This window comes from Mytilus trossulus, chromosome 4 (assembly GCF_036588685.1).
Source record: "Mytilus trossulus isolate FHL-02 chromosome 4, PNRI_Mtr1.1.1.hap1, whole genome shotgun sequence".
Classification (NCBI taxonomy): domain Eukaryota; kingdom Metazoa; phylum Mollusca; class Bivalvia; order Mytilida; family Mytilidae; genus Mytilus; species Mytilus trossulus.
In genome coordinates this window covers 27740126-27762524 of record NC_086376.1, presented here as the reverse complement: position 1 = coordinate 27762524, position 22399 = coordinate 27740126, and the positions used below count along the sequence as shown (strand labels likewise).

Sequence of the window (22399 nt, the reverse complement as noted above, 5' to 3'; positions counted from 1 at the left end):
GTGAACCTTTTCGATCATTTGGAATCCGCCGTTGTCCGTTGAAACATACTTATATAAAAAAAAAAGAAGATAAACTTCGCCAAACTTGGTCACATTCATCATTTTGGTGTAGAGTTGACAATGTCTGCCAACCAAGCATGGCTGACATGGCTTAAAATTAACAATAGGGTGAAATGAAAGTTTAGATAGAGAATATCTGACAGTGCAGAAAAAAGTAAAATCACAAAAATACTGAACTCCGATGAAAATTCAAAACGGAAAGTCCTAATAAAATGGCAAAATCAAATAATAAAGCACATCAGTCAAACGAATGGACAACAACTGTCATATTCCTGACTTGTACAGGCATTTTCAAATGTTCATTATGTTGAGAACTACATATTGCAGGTACATTTACTTCAATAACCTGTCGGACGACTTCTTATACGTTATTGCTTTTAAATGACATTTTTTATCATTTACTCCTAATATCTTGAAAACCATAATATATGGAGAAAACTTTAGAAAGAAAAAATAAGAAAGTCATGAATTTGTCCATAGGTATAAAGATGTGGTTTTGGAATTTGGTTGTCACCTGTAGAAAACTTATTTCAAACGGGATAGCACATCCTCGGTTTTGCGGAAATTTTGTTAACCGTGCCCGGAAATTTTTGAAATGATCCATGTAAACTTGTTGCTCCTTTAAATAAACTTATTCTAAAAGGTTACCTATTCAACACTGTAATAAGATCATTGAACATTGTTTTTATTGGTATAAATATTGATTTTGTTATCAGTAAATGAAAGGTAACTAAATATTACCAGTATGTTATATACATATTCATGAATCTACAATCTGTCGATACCTGTAACTTGGCATTGCACAAGGTCATGTTTTTCTCTGGCTGTTTATGACGTCTTTATACACTAAATCCATTGGATGTTGAATGTGTACGGATTGATAGTTTAGTCTTAGATGCATGATTTTTTTATTAGTTGTTAGTGGCTTTGAACTAGGTGTCAGATAAGTGCGAGTATTCTCAGATCTGTTCATTGTGTCCATTTGTGTCGAAATATATAAGTACCCGGCCACGTCCACTTGTATGTTTGTCCATCTGATGAGTTGAGCCTTTTTCAACTGATTTTTATAGTTCGTTCTTATGTTGTATTGTTATACCACTGTCCCAGGTTAGGGGAATGTTTGGATCCCGCTAACATGTTTAACCCCGCCACATTATTTATGTGTGTGTCTGTCAGGAGCCTGTAATTCAGTGGTTGTCTTTGTTTATGTGTTACATATTTGTTTTTCGTTCATTTTTTTTTTATATAAAAAAGGCCAATGGTTTTCTCGTTTGAATTGTTTTACATTGTCTTATCGGGTATTTTATAGCTGACTATGCGGTATGGGCTTTGCTCATTGTTGAAGGCCGTACGGTGACCTATAGTTGTTGAAGTCTTTTTCATTTTGGTCTCTTGTGGACAGTTGTCTCATTGGCATTCATACCACATCTTCTTTTTTATATGATCTACAAATAAGTCAAATGACCGAAATTGTCCGACGACTCCTGTTCGGAGTTATTGCCCTATAATGACGAGCTGCACCATTTTTGAGTGTTGCTAAAAAACAATAACAAAGATGAAGAGAAACTGTCAACAACAAAAAAAAAAGGATATCTGTCGAGAGAATTCTATTCCTTTGTTGAAGATACACATATACCTAGGTGAGCGACTCAGGCTCTTTAGAGCCTATATTTTTTAGCATTCTTTTGCAGGGATTGAAAAAGACCAGAATGATATTTAATTATAGAAGCAAATAGAAATGTTAAGATAAAATTGAGATTCAAAATCTGAAACAATAGCATTTTTTAAAGGAGTAGGTTCAGTAAGACCAATTTTTGGCCCCAAAATATTTCAGTTTTACAAAATTGTTTGAATGTAAACTTTTAGTTTTTTTTTGGAAGGTATAATGCCTCTGCTACATAATTATATGTGCTGTTTTTTTAGTTAAATTTTAGACGGTTTCCGTCTTAAATAAAAGTTACCGCATTCGTGTTCATTCTTGATATTGAAATGTAAATTGTGTTTAATGATAATACATAACATATATAAAGGTCGAGGATAAACACGTAATAACTTACATTTTTGACAAAAAACATATGAAAAGTGACATTTTTTGGCATATCTGATAGATTTTTCATATATAAGCTTGAATCGGAGAGTTTATAATGAGTGAACCAGTTAAAATCTTTCACAAAAAAAGAATTGAATCAATTGAAATAGACATTTAAGGGTTTAAAAAGTGTCCAAACACTTTCGTCAGATGATCTTGAAATTTGAGGCCAAACCGGCCCTTACAGGACCTACTCCTTTGAAAAAAAATATAAAATTATATTGTTTTTTTCCAGAGAAAAAAAAATATAGTAGGATATCAAATCAATAATATATTCCGCTTAATTTTTGGCTTTAAAAGTGAATGCGAGAAAAAATAAATTTACGGAATGTGTATGGTGGTGAGTGGTTAATTGAGAAATCAACAGCAAAAATAATTACCAATATTTCGATAAAATTGCAAAGAGGTGATAGATATTCTATATTTTACTCCTCGGGTCTTTGCATCGGTATATAATCAATAATATGGTCATTCGGAAGACAATTTTTAGCGATAGAAAGCACAAGCTTGAAAAATCGGATAATGACAACTGTCAATGACAAATTGGATTGAGAATCAGTCTTAAAAAGAAACGCAAAATTCTCTTTTATAGGCAAAGAATATTCTACTCATAAAATTTGAACTGACGGGCTTCAAGGACGAACACAAATCATTGCCATATGAACTGAGTGAACATACTTTGATGAAGACTAACACGAACTTGGTCGGTACTAAAAATCATCTGGTTATTTTGCCATAAAAAATATAAAAATAGTATTTATCTCTACGAGGGAAAGGAATAACTTTGTTATTAAGTTGACTTTATATAACAATAACTAATAATACCAATTTGATGAGAACATGTAAATAGAAATAGAAACAATTTGAGGTATTTTGATACTGAAAACTTCATTATCAGAAATGTTTCCGTATTTTACAGACTGCCATGAAATTATTTAAGAAAACGATTGACTATTTCATTTAATTACTCAATTAATGTGCTTTGTATATATGCCTTTTTGTGTGTCTTTGTTACATATTTTTTTATAGTGATAAAGATTATAACCCAATATTGGCTGCTGTATCCCATGTTTGTACATTTTTACATTATATGTGTTTGTTTTGTTCACACATCATAGAATTGTATGCGACTGTCATACAAATGAAAGGTTTAGCTAGCTATAAAACCAAATCCAATCCACATTTTTTTACATAAGAAAATGACTGTACCGTTTAAAATTTCCCTCGGAGTTCAGTATTTTTGTCATTTTACTTTTTACATCACTCGAAGCCATAACTTGTGTTGTCAAGATACTGAAACTCATACTAATATCCCGAATCGAAGCCGTCAGCATAATACAACACTGAAAAAAGAACGATATGTGATATTTGTCTTAACATTTGAAAAGCGTAAGAAATAGTCCAAACAAACACGTACCCGTGCGATGACCCTTATGTGTTGACATCCTCGTTAAAGTTTCTGGTGGATAGTTGTTTCATTGGCAATCACAAAACATTCTCATATTTTCATATAAATGCCATCATGTTCGAAAGAAACACTCGAACTCCAGGAATCACGAAAAGAAGACATGCAAATTTTCTGCGCTACGTAAATCAATGTAGCTAATGTAGAAATCATAATTGTAACAAATAGAGTATATAGCTATCAGTAACACGGTCGTTCTGGAGGGAGAAGTAGCAGACATATATACACAGTCTCAAATATGTATGTGATCATTACCCAAGGGGCTTGCCATTGAGGATCAATTCCTTCACAGGTATGTATCAGACAGAAGCTTGCCAATGAAAATCACTTCCGTTACAGGTATGTATCTGTTAGGTCCTTGGCGCTGATGATCACTGCCGTTACAGGTATGTATCAGGCAGGTCATTGCCACTGATGATCACTGTCGTTACAGGTTTGTATCCGTTAGGTTCTTGACACTGATGATCACTGCCGTTACAGGTATGTATCAGGCAGGTGCTTGCCACTGATGATCACTGCCGTTACAGGTATGTATCAAGCAGGTGCTTACCAATGATGATCACTGCCGATACAGGTATGTACCAGGCAGGTGCTAGCCACTGATGATCACTTCCTATACAGGTATGTATTAGGCAGGTCCTTGCCACTGAGGATCACTTCCTTTACAGGTATGTATCAGGCAGGTCATTGCAACTGAGGATCACTTCCTTTACAGGTATGTATCAGGCAGGTCCTTGCCACTGATGATCACTCCCTTAACAGGTATGTCTTAGGCAGGTCCTTGCCACTGAGGATCACTTCCTTTACAGGTTTGTATCAGGCAGGTCCTTGCCACTGAGGATCACTTCCTTTACAGGTTTGTATCAGGCAGGTCCTTGCCACTGATGATCGCTCCCTTTACAGGTATGTCTTAGGCAGGTCCTTGCCACTGATGATCACTTCCGTTACAGGTATGTATGAGGCAGGTCCTTGCCACTGATGATCACTGCCGTTACAGGGTATGTATCAGACAGAAGCTTGCCAATGAGAATCACTGCCGTTACATGTATGTATCAGGCAGGTCCTTGACACTGATGATCACTGCCGTTACAGGTATGTATCAGGCAAATCATTGCAACTGATGATCACTGCCGTTACCGGTATGTATCAGGTAGGTGCTTGCCACTGATGATCACTTCCTTTACAGGTATGTATCAGGCAGGTCCTTGACACTGATGATCACTGTCGTTACAGGTATGTATCAGGCAGGACCTTGCCACTGATGATCACTGCCGTTACAGGTATGTTTCAGGCAGATGCTTGCCAATGATGATCACTGCCGTTACAGGTGTGTATCAGGCAGGTGCTAGCCACTGATGATCACTTCCTTTACAGGTATGTCTTAGGCAGGTCCTTGCCACTAAGGATCACTTCCTTTACAGGTATGTATCAGGCAGGTCCTTGACACTGAGAACCACTTCCTTTACATGTATGTATCAGACAGGTGCTTGCCACTGAGGATCACTTCCGTTAAAGGTTTGTATCATGGAGGTTGCTGGATTTATATGTTCTTTTAACTATCAGATGACTGATTGATAAAACATATTTGAATTTGGATTCAGGGAAATTTATATTTTTCCGATGAAACATTCGTCCTTTCATCACGTTTTCAAAATACATATGACGATCTGGAATATATTTTTTAATTCTCTATGAAATTTATTAAAACCTTATTGGCATACATTTATAGGAATTGGCAAAGAATTTAAAAAATAAAAGGTATGAATAAGTAAAACATGTAATCTGTATATCGTCAGATTATCGGAATTCCAATGGGGACTAACTGTGCACCACTTATTGCGGACCTCTTTTTGTATTGTTATGAGTTACAATGTATGACAAAAATAAGCAAAGACCCATCAGAACAACATCTGATAAACAAATTTAATAATACTTTTAGATATTTGGATGATATTTTGGCTCTCAATAATGACGACTTCAGTATGTATATTAATGAAATTTATCCTGCTGAACTTACTTTAAATAAAGCTAATACTAACAATGACCACTGCCCTTTCCTCGATCTTGATATCTATATCACTAACGGAAAGCTGAATACTAAAATTTATGATAAAAGGGATGATTTTTCATTTCCTATCGTTAATTATCCGTGTTTAGATGGTGACGTTCCCTTGTCACCATCTTACGGTGTTTATGTATCTCAACTTGTACGATTCGCTCGTGTATGTAACAATGTTTTAGATTTTAACGAGAGAAATTTATGTATTACTGAAAAAATATAACACCAGGGTTTTCGATATCACAAACTAGTCAAAACATTTACTAAATGTTATCATCGGTATAAAGACATCATTCGTAAATATAGCTCAACATGCAAACTTCTTATACGTTCAGGTACTTCACATCCAATTTTTTATGGAAATATTCTTTATAAAGCACAAAGGTGTCAGTATTCACCTCAGAAACTTACAAAACCTTTGAATAGACTTATTAAGAAGGGATATAATTACTATACTGTTGTCAAGTCATTAAAGATTGCATATTTTGGCGTTAATATTGAGTCACTGATCAGGTCTTTGCGTCGGAACTAAACACATTTATTCTAAAAACAGTTGTTGGCATGACACGGGTTATGTTCTTCTCATATATGTTATGATGGTATGATACTAAACCCCTAACGGGAAGGATTGTGCCTGATGTTCATATGATGAAATCATACTCTTTCAGTCAGTTTAAATGAAGTCTGGAGCTGGCATGTCAGTTAACTGCTAGTAGTCTGTTGTTAATTATGTATTATTGTCATTTTGTTTATTTTCTTTGGTTACATCTTCTGACATCAGACTAGGACTTCTCTTGAACTGAATTTTAATGTGCGTATTGTTATGCGTTTACTTTACTACATTGGTTAGAGGTATAGGGGGAGGGTTGAGATCTCACAAACATGTTTAACCCCGCCGCATTTTTGCGCCTGTCCCAAGTCAGGAGCCTTTGGCCTTTGTTAGTCTTGTACTATTTTAATTTTAGTTTCTTGTGTACAATTTGGAAATTAGTATGGCGTTCATTATCACTGAACTAGTATATATTTGTTTAGGGGCCAGCTGAGGACGCCTCCGGGTGCGGGAATTTCTCGTTACATTGAAGACCTGTTGGTGACCTTCTGCTGTTGTTTTTTTATTTGGTCGGGTTATTGTCACTTTGACACATTCCGGCCATTTCCATTCTCAATTTTATTGATGTTTTATATATTCAAAGATAATTGTCGCAATTGAGATGCGACCCTGACACATAAGATCGGTTAACCAATTCGGGGTGGTGACCGTAAAACTTATAAGAGTAGGTCTCTTGTGGACAGTTGTCTGATTGGAAATCATACCACATCTTCTTTTTTTTTATATTCAGTCGTTCTTTTTCATAATTCTTTTGGGAAGTTTTGGTTAATGAGCACACCGTATCGTATTAAATAAGAAAGGTTCAGAACATAATGGAGCAGAGGGTATGTTTTCACTGATAAATGAAAATTTAATAATTAATTTAGAAGATTTTTTTTATAAACACCTGAAAAGTTAGAATCGTCACGTAAGCCAAACTCGTTTGATGTCTATCTGTGTCATATGAAGGAAGTCTGAGTCTCTGGCCTTTGTTAGTCTTGTATGATTTTTAATTTTAGTTTCTTGTCTATGATTCGGAGTTTAGTTTGACGTCCATTATCACTGTACTAGTATACATATGTTTAAGGGACCAGCTGAAGGACGCCTACGGGTGCAGGAGTTTCTCGCTTCATTGAAGACCCTTTGGTGGCCTTCGGCTGTTGTCTGCTCTATGGTCGGGTTGTTATCGCTTTGACACATTCCCCATTTCCTTTCTCAATCTTATTTAAAGATCAATACTAGTATATAAAGAAGACCTTATACTTCTGTAGTATTCTTAATCTCAAGTTCACTGGGAAATAAAGGTTAATGAGTGACAGGACATCATTATATATATCTGAATGAGAAATTAATGATCTTTGCAAGATTCTATTTCTTTTGTTTTTTTAATAAGTTCTATATGAATTCTTCACCATAATGATAAAACATTGGCATGTAGGGTGCGCAATAACTTTTCATTGGAATATCGACTGTCTCCTGCCATATCAATCCACCAGACTCAACAAATATATGGTGTCAATCAAAACGTCATTTCTTCAAGAAATTGCATCATTTAATCTTCAGTGTATGTGTTGTGTCTTTAAAATGTAAGATTATCCATGACATAAAGCAGGAAATTTTGTATCTGCTTTTCCCAACTTTTTTATTTTTTAAGCTATGTTAAATGAGACGATGGTCAATCTTTCCATTGATAATTCGAATAGCAGTTTTATATGGTGGCCGGATGCGGCCATTTCACCTTTTCGTGTTTTTTTTGCTTTTTCTCCTTTCAATTTGCAAACGCGAAATCGGGAAATCAAGATATCGGGAAATCGAGATATCGGAAAATCAAGAATTCGTGAAACCGCGGGAAAATCGAGAAAGCTAAATCGAGAAATTAATTTTCCGCTTTCGCTTTTTGCTGTTATGCTTTCTCGATTCTTCGAACTCTCGATTTTTCGAATTCCCGATTTATCGATTTCCTGATTACACATTTCCTCGATTCAGCTTTCTCGATTTCTGGATTTCCCGATTACGCGTGAAAGTGAAAGGATAAAATGCGAAAACACGAAAATCCGGCCACCATAGTTTTAAGAGTAAATAAATTAAAAGTGTTGCTATTACTACGCAATTGCATTGAAGTAGATTTCTCTTTTTTCTAGAATTCACATTTATTTGAAACCACTGGCTAAATACTACACCATTCTGATACTTCTGAATGCATTTTTTGCGTAGTAAAAAATGTGGTAAGAACTTCAGAAAGTTGTTCAGTCGAACCTCTTGACGATCTGTATATACACCATTCTTCTCCGGTAGATAAAATCGTTCTTTTTATGTTAATTCCTAAGACTTGTGATGTCTTAGTGTAAATTTTCTGTTTTGTAATTGATGTAGCGACACATGCGAGGTTCTCAGTTTTGCTTTGAATTCAAATATAAAAAAGAAGATGTGGTAAGATTGTCAATGAGACAACTCTCAATAAGAGACCAAAATGACACTGAAATTAACAACTATAGGTCACCATACGGCCTTCAACAATGAGCAAAGCCCATACCCCATGTAAAACTTAAAGTAACTGCCGTCAAATGAGCAATAAAAAACAAAATCGATGTAGCACATAAAAAATCACGGTAAAAATACCTCCTTTACAAACAAATATACGAAAGTAAAAATCATGTCCCCTTTGAGTATGGATATAACATTTTGTAATTATCATTCCTTTTACCTTTTGAACTTAAACTCTAAAAGTTTCAAAGACAAACCCGATGAGCCAAACGTTGTCTCATTGGTAATCATACCACATCTTCTTATATCTCTTTACAGTGTGTACTTATGTTGTGCTGGTACTCAGCTGTCAAATTTAGCCGGGTTGGGAATGATTAAGCGTTCACTAACATTTTTTACACCGTCACATTCTCAATGTGCCTGTCCAAAGTCAGGAGATAATGGTTCATTACACATAAATTGTTTTTCTCTTATGAACTATTTTACATTTGTTTTCTTATCAGGGTCGTTATAGCTTACTATGAAGTGTGATATTTGTCTATTTTTGAAGGTCTTCCTGCAACCAATCATCGTCTCTTTTCATCTTGTGGACAGTTATCACCACATCTTATTATTTTTACAATTGTGGGGCAGTTGTAATGGTAAAACAAATCCCATAACTTTTCGTTTACTTAAATCAACAGAAAGTCATAATACTCTTCACGAGACAGAAAGAAGAATCATATAACACCTTCACGTTACAAACGAATTATGTCTGGACAAAATGCGTCAAAACATATTGTATGTTTATAAATTAGATCCCAAGAGAAACATTTACAAGGCAAGACTGTTAACAATCTATAGGTTAGTATTCGATAGGTCAAAAACATTATATATCAGCTTCTGTATCAGTCCATTATTATAAGGGTAGAAGGCTAGCTGTTTAAGTCCAGTTGTAAATTTAATGCATATTCAGGATGAATAAAGGTTAATGCGATATGAATATGAACAATATAGTATAGTAGAACGACATGAAGCAGTACTTTCAACGTGCTAGTTCACATGATAACAGTTCACAAAATGACTTTCCACCGTCCCTGGACAAATTATTCTGACTACGAGCCGACCAGTCTTATCTCCAACTCTTTGATAACGCATGCCTAGCAGAGAAGCAGCAATACCAAGTGAACGTGAAAGTCTTTAGTTTCACCCGGTCGGGATTAAACTCTCAAATATCCTGTTCCCGCGACAAGCAGGCAACCACGAATTCACCAATGCGAATATGACTTATATACACAGGCACAAAAAAATCCTATATATATACATTATTATAACACAATAAGGTATATAGGAAAAAAATTTCTTATATAGCATACAACTGTATTCTATTAGTCAAATATCATGTATACAAAGACATGTGTGATTAATTTGTATCTCATATACAATATCTTGCTTTTGTCTCTTTTCATTTTTGAGCGAACGATATAACTAAAATTACTGTAAAACCTCAATTGATTTCGACCTTAGGGTCATACAAGCTAAAAGATAAGATCATAATTAATATGGTAAAATACATTTACTTTTGATTGATTACTGTTTGCCTAGAACGTCCAATGTCAAATATTTTATGCATGTTCAGGACAAGAAAACTATCAACAATGTTAAAGGTAGGTTCTGCAAATGGATCATCCGGAAAAGATGTCGGGAATTGTGACTGCCACTGGAAAATTATGGGAATGTTAGAGAGGTTTAAAAGGGCAGACAGTTAGCATTGTGACAAATGGATCATCCGGGAAAGATGTCAGGAATTTTGACTGCCATTGGAAAATTATGGGAATGTTAGAGAGGTTTAAAAGGGTCATTAACCGAACTTAATGCACTATCCTTGTCACGTGACATATTACCTCATTTGTCGTCCCTGTTATTATAGGAAACTGCCCATGAAATCATTTTTCGCGCATAGGGTTTTTCTATTTTTGTTTTTTCGACGATAACAATCATTTTTTTTTAATTTAACACTTTAAGGTATGCATGGGAAAAATCGGGATTCAAAATATTCCAATTTTGTCATCTGCTTGACACACAGAATTTGTTTTCAATAAGAATATTTTTTAAGGAAAATAATCCCACACATCCCCAACCTCCTTGAAGTTAAATAACCGGTCCCTAAGTATTTAAAAATAAAGCCTAATATAATAACTAGTATATATTTGTTTAGGGGCCAGATGAAGGACGCCTCCGGGTGAGGGAATTTCTCGCTACATCATGAAGACCTGTTGGTGACCTTCTGTTGTTTTTTTCTATGGTCGGGTTGTTGTCTCTTTGACACATTCCCCATTTCCATTCTCAATTTTAATGATAACATTGTTCCACAGAGAAAATGCAAAAGATACTTATTATTTTCTTATTTGGATTTCAATTTCCAGGGAGAAAACAAGAAGGCAAATGAAACACCTTAACGAAATAAATTGAAATTGGGCTAGAGAATGCATACAACTAAACAAATAGACTCGCACTGAAATCCCAGAGTGACTTTTCAAGTTTAGGGGAAGGTTAAAAAGGCAATTAAGCCAACTTTCAATTTCCAAAGAAACTGTATCGTATTTCTAGAGCTACAGAATACAAAACAAATCAATCATTATACAATTCATGTTAAATACAATAAAAGTAAATATCAATAAACGGGTTCTAATCTGAATTGAAGTACAGCACAGCTCAGAAATAATGATCATTTAAGGTAATGGTCGTATAGAGATCACTTCTGTTGCTTGTTAGTTACAATAGTTTTCCGAATTAACATTTTTACTGAGTGCACGGTTTTTTTACCATACTGACAGACACAACGACTGACGTTAACAAAGCCCGGTCGCGAACATTTGAAACTGCAAACATTATTTTCTAGTCTCACATTATGTAATTTCGACTTACCTAATCAATCCTTTGATCAAAGTACTGAACATCGGATGACAGCAACATAGAGGACAAATACATATGTAAAAACTTTTATAAATCAATCACCCGAAAAATAATTCAATTATACACCAAACAATATGACCGTTGTAGCAACAGTAAATTCAATTTCAAGGGAACAAATATTGAATTCGAATAAATACAACAACAAGAAAAATGATCTACGAAACAGTTAACTTTTTTAAACGACAGTCACTTTATCAATTACACAATGCCGCCATTTGTATTCCCCACTCTAATGTCCGACATCCATGTTTTAGTTTTTAGTCCCTCCGTTCGTCCAAAACATATTCTCGCAATTTTCTCAGGAACTACAGAACAGAATAACTTTTAAAATATTTTACCAACATCTTGATAAAGATACTAGCGGCGGAAAATAACAAAGAGACTTCAAACCTTAAAAGTCGAAGACAAATTTGCAGCACAATGGGGCTTTGATGAGTAGCACAGTTGTACAGTTTCCAGAACTGTCAGATACCCACTTCATATTTGCCGATTTTTGTTCAATATGTTGACTGAACTTATACTTTTTGTTACGCTTAAGCAGATTGATCATGGTAAGTTGTAACATGTGAGCACTTGCCAGTTCGTCAGACACATTCTTTCTGTTTGACAATTCTTTGAATCATTGAAAATATTTTAATAAATATGTGTATGTGTCAGTCACTACTGAAGGTCTTCTGTACAGAATGAATTCGTATTTAGTCAGGGGTTGGCAGTGGTGATAATGTAACGTGTGAACACTTTTACAGGTCTGTCAAATACCAGCATTCAGTTTTCTGATACTTCAGATTACGAGTGAGGGTATGTGTAGCAAGGCAACGTATGAAGTCTTGCATTTTACCTATATGAATTTGTCAAAATGTGGATATTTTAGTACTTTTAGTATAATTTTACTATGTTTCAATAATTCTGTGATATAACGTGAAAATCACAAAAATAATACTTTTAGTTGTCATGATTTATGGTGGGTTTCTGTCTCAAAATGTACGCTCATATCTTCAACACACTTTTATTTCAGCCGGAAGAAACGAACTGTTTAGACGCGATTGTTCAAGATTTCTATACAAGAAAACCTTTAAAAAAAATTGTCATCTGAGCAATGCCAATGGAACGGGTTAGCCATTTAGATATATATAAAGATTACTTAGAATTTCAGGCGATTCAAGTTAAAATAAATTATAGTATAAAATCTAAAGAAATGGAATTAACACCTTGATTACACGAGAAGCCAAGTCACTTTTAAAAATGAATACTGCATGGAATTTACAAACAGTCAAAAGAATAAGATTGTATATGTACATTGTCTTTACACATTACCAAGAAATATAACATTGAAAAAAATGTTGGCTATTTAATCATCGAGATATAATATCAAATAAATTTTCTTTGTCAGTTTCTGTATTTATATGGATTACTTTTGTGGTGGTTTCTGTTGATCACGGAAACAAATAATCTATCTATTTCATATTACAAACAAATGTGATTTTGATGGAGAGGTGAAGGAAAACAATTTTGATGCCATTGTCCTTAGCAAACATTATGATTATTATGCTAAATGAAAAAAAAGGAGAAAAAAACCTTTTCAAAATAAACAAAGAATAAGATACTGGAAGAAACTCCAATTTCTAATGAATGCGCCTCCGTAGTTGTACAAATTATCAAATCGCCAAAAGGTCAAGGTCAAGGCCAAAGGTTATTTCTTGTGTGAATTTGATTGCTGGCCTTGTATTGCATTATTAATTCCAGACATTCCACTTGTGCAAATAGACGCACCAAATTTTTTAAAATTTGTGATATAGATTAATATCAAAATTTTTGTCAGAAAAGTGGCCATATAAATGAATATTTTACCATATCTATGATTAAAACATATCCATCTCATAAATTAGACATGGGGGGTATCTAACATAATTTTAAGAGGAAACATAGATATAAAAATTTGATAAATTTCAGACTATTAATGTAAAAAAATCGTGAACAAAATCAATCGAGTCGCTATTTTCAAATTATGAAAAAAAGAAAATTTTAATTCATTTCACAGAAAGTACCTTAATTAAGACAAGTCTATTTCTTTTCAATCTGATATCACTAATAAACAGGCAATATAGATTATTGGTGCGTATATGTCCTTTTAAGCGATACATGTACGAAATCGGTAACTTTGTCACGATTTCATTCAAAACATTACATCAGTAAGTTAACTGGAAACCAACAACTTAGCATTTGCACTTATACAGTCGCATAATACTATAACTTACATAGAGTGCTAGTGATATAATACGATATATAAGGGCTCAGTAAATACCAAAGGGGTAAGAGCGAAGCTCTCGTTCTGTCATTAGCCCACAACATGTGTAACAAATTTATCTTATCGACTATCTTAGCAATCAATATCTCTTGCGCGTAAGACACTCTTGTAGATTTTGACAAAAGCAACAGGCTAATGCCGCTACAAGGCAGTTCTCGTCCCAGCAAAATGGATAAGTGTTTATATAAGTTGTAAATAAATAACTTGTGGGAACAGTATATCTAACGTCAATATATATGTTCCTGGTCTAAACTAGAGCCCTTCTAATCACATATGAAATATTTTCACGGGCAACATCTGGTGCCTTTAACCAATCATGTTCCTAGAAATGTAAAGAAGATTAGATAAATTGATATATTTTGACCTCGGTACTAGAGACTTTCTGACGACGTTGTAAAGCAAAATTCCTGACTTATCTAATACTGTGTGAGTATTCTTTGATACCTAACTTACTGTAGAAATAGCTAACAATTACTTGATATATAAAATCTAACTTAAGGTACTAAAAAGGTTCATTTATCAAAGACGCTAATTTAGGACGGCCAATTTAAAAACGGATTCGTTATTGTAAATTCAATTCGCAATAATGAACTATAGAAATTGTTGTTACAAATTAGATCTAAAGAAATTCGTGGAAAGAAATTAATTCGTATGGACATGTTGGATCCGTTATAACGAATTGAAGTTGTTTATGGGGTTTTTTTCTAAAAAATATTCTGATTAAAAATTCGGAGGTGCAACATTGTTTTCCTCCAGTCAACTGTTTAAACTGCCAGTCAACGTAAAGTTATCCCAGATGCTTAGTAAGACCAAACAACAAATTGGCAGTATTTGGCCACAGCCTTTAATATTATTATTCTCATAATTTATACATGTTGTATATAACTGAAAAATGAGGTTACCCGCATATTGCTGATTATGGCAACCGTACTGTCATATATATATATATATATATAAATTACTACCACAGATAATGGTAACTGAAGATAGGATTAAAACAATTTGGAAATCACCGTGGGAACACAGGTGATGGATCGAAACCCTTACATTGTTCATCTAGATCTGTAGTAAATGATCCTATTCATAAAACAAAATGTTTTTTGATGCAGCGAATTATGCAAATCACAGGCCTAATAAATTCAAAGTCTTTGTTGGAAGGTTTGATAACTTCAATAGACTTCTTCAGGTCCTGTCTGTCCAATGGCCAAATACATATAGGTGTTCAAACAATTGACAACTGAAACATCACCTGAAATTATAAATTACAACACAGGCAGTATAGTATCTTATTCTAATACATTGTATTTACAATAAATATACATTTTGGGAGGAGGGAGGGATTTTGAATAAAATTTTCCTTGATAACAACAAGTTATTTTAAAAGCAGCCTCTCCTGTTGGACCCGAATTAAAAAAGGATCGTGACGTCAAATTGTATGGTTCACTAACCACCAATGAAATTTGAGTTTTCTTAAACTCACTAATAACCAACCAATGTAATAGTACAGCGCACCGTGATAACTGAATTTAAGTACAGGACTTAAATTCTATTAATGCCACTCGCATTTAGTGTGAGGTTCCTGAACATGATAAGTTGAGTAAGTAAAACGAATTGTTTTTTAAACTCTTTGGAGATGTCCTGCTATACTTTCTTGTTTCAGATTTTTGAAGAAATCGATCTTCGTTTCTCAAGAGAGACGAAAGAAATCAAAAGAACATTCAAACTCATAAGTCGAAAACATACTGATAACGCCATGGTACAAAATTAGAAATAATGCAAATAACACGGGGATACAAAACACAACATTGAAAACTAAAGACTGAACAACAGGAACAAAAGAAACCCGGACGCAATCTCATAGGTTCTGGAATTATTGATTAAACAGACTAAATATTATTTTTTTTTCCTATGATTCTTATTTCTATTCTACTCATGATATAAATTCCTTTTCTAAATCTGTTATGTAGAATTCAAGGGAAAGGGAAAGTACTAAGCTAAAGTAAAATTAACCATATTTCATTGGCAAATTTACGAGAATCGGTTTCTCCGGGAAACAACATACCACGTAAGTATGAATGCATGGTAGAAGTGAGCTACTATATATATAAAGAATATATGATAAGCTGAGTATTTATACAGACGAGTGTCATCTTATTGAATGTTAGCCCTTTTTACTTATTCAACGTTTCTGTTCCTATTGTCAATACCACATCTCACAACCTTGTTTGAATCAGTGTTGTGTATGGATTACAGGCAATATCAGTTTGACGATTTTCAAATCTCAAAATCAGTCGAGATGTTTAGCGTCTACTGCTATTTACGAAAATGGTACACAGATTTGTGATTCATAAGTATCGATTAATAATTATAGACGAATCACAATAAAAGAAAAAAAACTCTTGTTGAAGGCCGTACTTTGATCTACAATGGTTTACTTTTATAAATTGGTATTTGGATGGAGTGTTGTCTCGGCACTCATACCACATCTTACTATATCTATCTACATTTTCTATGTCCTTTAATTCTTTTTAAATTCATTTCATGACATGCATCCCTTTTCTTGAGTCGGTCAATCAGATGCAGTTTTCGTAACTCAGTCAAAAAGATTTAGAAACGGAAATAGAACACAACCGGAAAATTTACGAATTTTTGATTTCAAAAGACCTTAGACTTTACGTGTCACTTTTGAGTTGGTGTATTTGTCAACCAATTTGTAAGATTTCGACTCCATACGATGATGCAGTGGGTATGTTATTGCTGAGGAATGTGAGATTGACAATGGCAAAGATGAAATCATCACGTTTGTCATCGTCTATATGGGAAAATGTATGATTGATCAAGATTGTTTGTCAAGCTTAACGTCAAGTGGCAAATATTTCATACATGCATGTTCAGGATGATGAAAAAATATGAAGCAGACGTTCTAGTAACGTTTGTATCCTTAATTTGAAGTTCATTTGGAGGTATGCACGTAATCATACTGAAATAACAAGATTTTTCATCATTCATTTCTTTTGTAAATTTTGATCAATCGTATGAGATTGTTTTTGGTCTGTCATCAATCTAATCTTGTCATGTTAAATAATTGTTTCTGTATATGTTGGCCATCGCTAATATAAAATACTGAATTACCGGTTGACCGTTGATATAACAAAATTGTCAAGTTGTTTATCAAATAAGAGAAAGTTTCTTAAGCCAATATTAAAAGCTAGCGTAGAAAACAAATCAGAGTGATTCAATAATACTAATCCTTCATTGATATACAGATATGGACATACGTGACAAACACGTTACCAAGGTTTCTTACTACTTATATAAAAATAAGAAGATATGGTATCATTGCCAAAGTTGTCTACTTAAAATATGAAATGTTTCAAAGCTTTCAGAAAACATTTACAAAACAGATCAAAAATATATCGTTTGATTCAAAGTAATATTTTCTCGTTTAAATTGTTTTACATTGTCATTTCGGGGCCTTTAATATAGCTGACAATGGGGTATGGATGGGATCTGCTCATTGTTAAAGGCCGTACGTTGACCTATAGTTGTTAATTTCTGTGTCATGTTGGTCTCTTGTGGAGAGTTGTCTCATTGGCGATCATATCGGTGATCATACCACATCTTCTTTTTTTACATAATATGTAGACTTTGAATTAACAGCCAATTATCAAGGAGGTGGTAACAAGGAATTAACAAAAGTAAGAAAAATGCAAACAACCAAACACTTAGATAATTATGCTTTGTAAATTAAATGTCTGTACGTGCTATTGACGATGTCTCAGCGGTGAATGCAAGATGGAAGGAACACTTTCTCAGTTTAAAAAAAAAATCTCTCAAATAAAAAAAATAACAACCGCTAACAGTAAAATAACAAAAATTTAATTGTTTGTTTGAAACTAATCATTTAATGAAACTCAACGTGATCACAAAAAACAAACACCAATATCACATAAAGCGAAAATGTCTATTTCGTTTCTATAATTGTACGGCTTTATTTTACGACTTTCGGCTCTAACTGTTATATTGCCGACATTATAGAATAGGATGTTATTGTCGTAATTTTTTCACAAATACATTGAATTTATTGAGGAAAGGTATAAAATCGATCACATGATCGTCTTTAATGTCAGAAAAGACTGTTTTATATGTAAAACGCAAAAAGTATTTATTAGCTATAAAATAAGAACAGGAATTAACGTCGGAATCTTAGAGAGAAAAGTGATCTTTTTATAGAAAACACATATATGTGTAAGGGTTCGTTATAAAGCTTACTTAATGTTTGTCTATGTGCATTTAAAAATCATTACAATTACTCGTTGAGGACCCGGTTTGTAACTTGCTTCGAGACATTTAAAGTTTGATTGGGAGGGGTCACTATGCAGAACATTTACATGTATGTGTTATTATGGAACGCCATCACTGCCTTGTGAAACAACAATGTCATGATGCCAATGTTGCTTATATACAACTTGACAAAACACTATTTCCATGATATTAATACATTATATGACCAAAATGATTAGTATTTATTACCGAAATTTCTATAAAACATTTAAACAATAAAACAAACATGGTAAGTCTGTTTTGTTTTTGCTTCGTTAAACATCATTATTTATTTGCCTGTTCCAAGTTAGAAGCCTAAAATTCAAAGGTTTTCCTTGGTTGTTGTTGATCATATTTGTATTTTGCCTGTTCATTAACAATATCCATGCTGTTTGTTTTCTCCTTGAATTGTTTTACGTTTTCATATATCGGGGCCTGTTGTGTCATTCTAAATGGTGTGAATTTTGCTCATTGTTGAAAGCCGTACATTAATCTATAGTTGCTTACATATTTGTCTCTATATTGGATAGTTGTCTCATAAGCAATTACAGTCACCTATCCTTGTTTATGTAAAATTTTACCGGGATATTTGAATCACAAAACAAGACTCAAAAACCAAAGAGGTTGTGATTTGGAGCAAATTTTAAACAAGAAAACACATTGTTTTTGTTTAATATTGCTGTCTGATATCTTTAATACATTTTGTGTGGGATTTTGACTGATACCAGCAAACAGCCACAATTTTGTAACTAACTCACCATCAATCAAAACTGTTAAGTTATAAATAAAGAAAATGTGGATATACGTCAATAGAAAGCAACCTAAAGACGTAAATAACCACGAAATATTTGATTATTTTCGGCACAGCACTGTTCAATGCGAATAAAAAAATGTCCGTTCCGATAAAAAAAAAAAAAACAATCAAAAATAAGATTTGAAATAAGATTTGCTATTGACAATTTTATCATTAAAGAAAAATGATTGACGAGTAACTGTTGCGGATGACTATTCTTACAATTTGTATTTTTTTAACTTGATATGACATATATGTTATAAGCTTAGAAGCAGGAGTTTTGTTGTCTTTGATTTGAATTAATAGAACCTGTTTTCCTATTCAAAGAAAGAATAAAGATCTTATATAGGCTTTTCACTATTACGGTCCCTGTAATAGAAATTTACAGAGAATGATTTTAAATCTAGCCTGGAAATAACTAAAATTAGATATCTTCAACATCTCTATTTGTCCTCGACAGAATGCACATACATATTTTGTCCAACAAAATACAGGACAACGCATGAAAAAATTATGGTTAAGAATGACTCATAAGAGGGTCATACATCATGTGCATTGGTGTTAGCCCTAGCTTCTTTCGTAGACACGGGGAGGATCATTATATTGTTTCTTTTCGAAAGTCAAAAAAGCACTTCATTATCAGTTCCATGATTGTGTTAACGAATAAAACCTTTAGCTTGGGGTATACAAAAAGAAGATGTGGTATGATTGCCAATGAGACAACTCTCCACAAGATCGCCAAATGACACAGAAATTAAAAATTATATGGGTAACCATACGGCCTTCGACAATAAGCAATCCCCATACCGCACATTAAGCTATATAGTTCTTTAACTTGCTAAGTCAATATATATTTAAGTTTGCTATCTTTTATAAAGATGCATACGTGTTACATCTATAAATAGATCACGCATCAGCTGTCACATACAATGGAGATGTTGATGAAAGTGATTAGTGTTTTTCTTATCCTAGCATTTCATTTTATACATGTTATATCTAGCAAACAATTAAACATATTAGTGTTTGGAGGAAATGGATTTATTGGTGCTGAAACTGTGGAAAGGATTTTATCAGAGAATCATAAAGTGACACTTATAAATCGAGGGAATTGGTATTGGGATTCTAGGATTAAAATCAAACCGTTTGTTCAACACATAACCTGCGATAGGACACAACCTCTGAAAGACTGTAATCTCTTACAATCTTTTTTATTAGAAAGTGGTGAAAGTTTGTATTTTGATTTCGTTATAGATTTCAGCGGATACTTTTCATTTCAGATAACCGATGTCCTTGAAGCATTCCGTAATCAAATAGGAAAGTACATTTACATAAGTTCAGATTCAGTATACGAAGTGTGTAAAGAGAAGCACCATTACGAATTTACAGTAGAAACTGATGCTGTAAGACCTGCAGATGAAAAAATACAGCAAGAATTAAACGGAAAGGATGATTATGGTCACCAGAAACTCGAATGCGAAGAGGAATTAAAACAAGATGGAGTGTCATATTTAATCTTGAGGCTCCCAGATGTTATAGGACCGAGAGATAACACCTTGCGATGGTGGATGTACCAGCTATGGATTAAATTATCCGATTATTTAACTCGTCCAATAACTATACCAAAACGATTGTTTTATAAGCCCTTAAGTTTCGTATACGTAAAAGATGTGTCAGATCTTATCGTTAATTCATTATCGTTTAAACCAGATGTGTTTAACGAGGCTTATAACTTAGCTTTCTCAGAAACACAAACTTTATACCAGTTATTATCACACATCAGAGATAAAATAGGAAAAGAGTCGACAAATATTTACCTAAATGAACGAGAAGACTATATGCATTTGTTTCCTTCTGTGACATTAGGGCCAATAAGTATAGTAAAAGCAAAGGAACGCCTAGGATGGAACCCTACCCCATTCGAAAAAGCAGCAGAGAAAACAACAAAGTTTTATGAAAATGCGATTTCTAACATTTCATTTACTTCTGAAGCTGATAGAGTGATTGAAAAGATACAAAAGTATTGTACAGACAACCCAAATGACGTTTACAACGGCCTTTACCAAGAGTATGGTATTAGTACTAGTCATCATATTAAACAGGATCTATGATTCTACACTGAATTTTCTTTAACATGCAGTGACTGTAATCTCTGTTCGTATTATAGCAGCATATCGTCTGCTGACACAAAGATTAACAGATGTATACGACTCTTGGCTAAGGGGTCATTAAAGTAGCAAGATAATATGTACCACATTTTTTTATATACATTTATTTTTTATGAAATGCTTTTTTTATGATACAATAAAAGATAACTTTTGAATATACATTCAATTTTTTAAATTAATATAAAACTGCGTTTTCATTTACAGCTAATTTCCTATTGCATGCAGATGAAGACTTTGGTTAGTTTGCTTGCTTTGTTTGTATGTCATGTATAGTATATTGTACAATTATATTGGGGAAATGTCCAATTGAATTTAAATATGATATATACATGCTTAACTATGTCATATATATTGTTTGGAAATGTCAATCTTAAGTACAAAGCTGCGATAAACAATTATACAAACAAAGCAAGCAAGCCAACCAACGCTTTACTCTACAAGCATTAGGAAATTAGCTGTAATTAATTCATACCCAGTCTACTTTTCTATTAGATCTGTCATGATTAAGGTAGCAACCATTTGATTTTCGGGGGGGGGGGGGGGGTCAAATGGTTGCTGCCTAATGTGCCCTAACTATGAGGGAACAAAAACGGGGTGCAAAAATCTGTTGTATTTTCAAATTTTATTTTTTTCTGTAGTTAAAACTGTTCACCAACCTAGCTAGGTGGAGAACAATCAGAAAAAAATCGGGATAACATCTAGATCATATAGGCCACCTTCTCCTATAATATAAGACTTCGGAGTTTCATGTCATTTACATTCAACGTTTTTTATCGGATTTTTTTTTTACTATCAATGTTGAAACTCGTAACTACAGGCCATCGAAGTTACCAATTATGTAAATCAATTGTATCTGATTTTATGCCCTTTATGGGCCCTCGGAAATAAAAAAAATATTCTATTACAACAGGACTTAGATTCAGAGGCCATTCAAAATGGGGGGGGGGGGGACTTGTTAATGTTATCATGGTCATCATGGTCATTCCATCAAGACAAATGTCACATACTACAAATCACACAAAATAAGAAACCAGTCAACCATGATTACATCCTTCAAACTGAAACACCTACAACATATATAGACATAATCATCCAATCAGATCTCAAATGGA

The 22399-nt window shown here is 33.6% G+C and overlaps 1 protein-coding gene across 1 annotated transcript; it reads left to right on the top strand.

The window, feature by feature from the left end:
* The first annotated feature begins 20037 nt into the window (after nt 1–20037).
* On the top strand, nt 20038–21234 carry LOC134715008 (uncharacterized). Its single transcript, XM_063576831.1, has one exon. It carries the CDS (start codon nt 20052–20054, stop codon nt 21228–21230), a length of 1179 nt encoding a protein of 392 aa, XP_063432901.1. The 5' UTR covers nt 20038–20051; the 3' UTR covers nt 21231–21234.
* Nucleotides 21235–22399: the final 1165 nt, after the last annotated feature.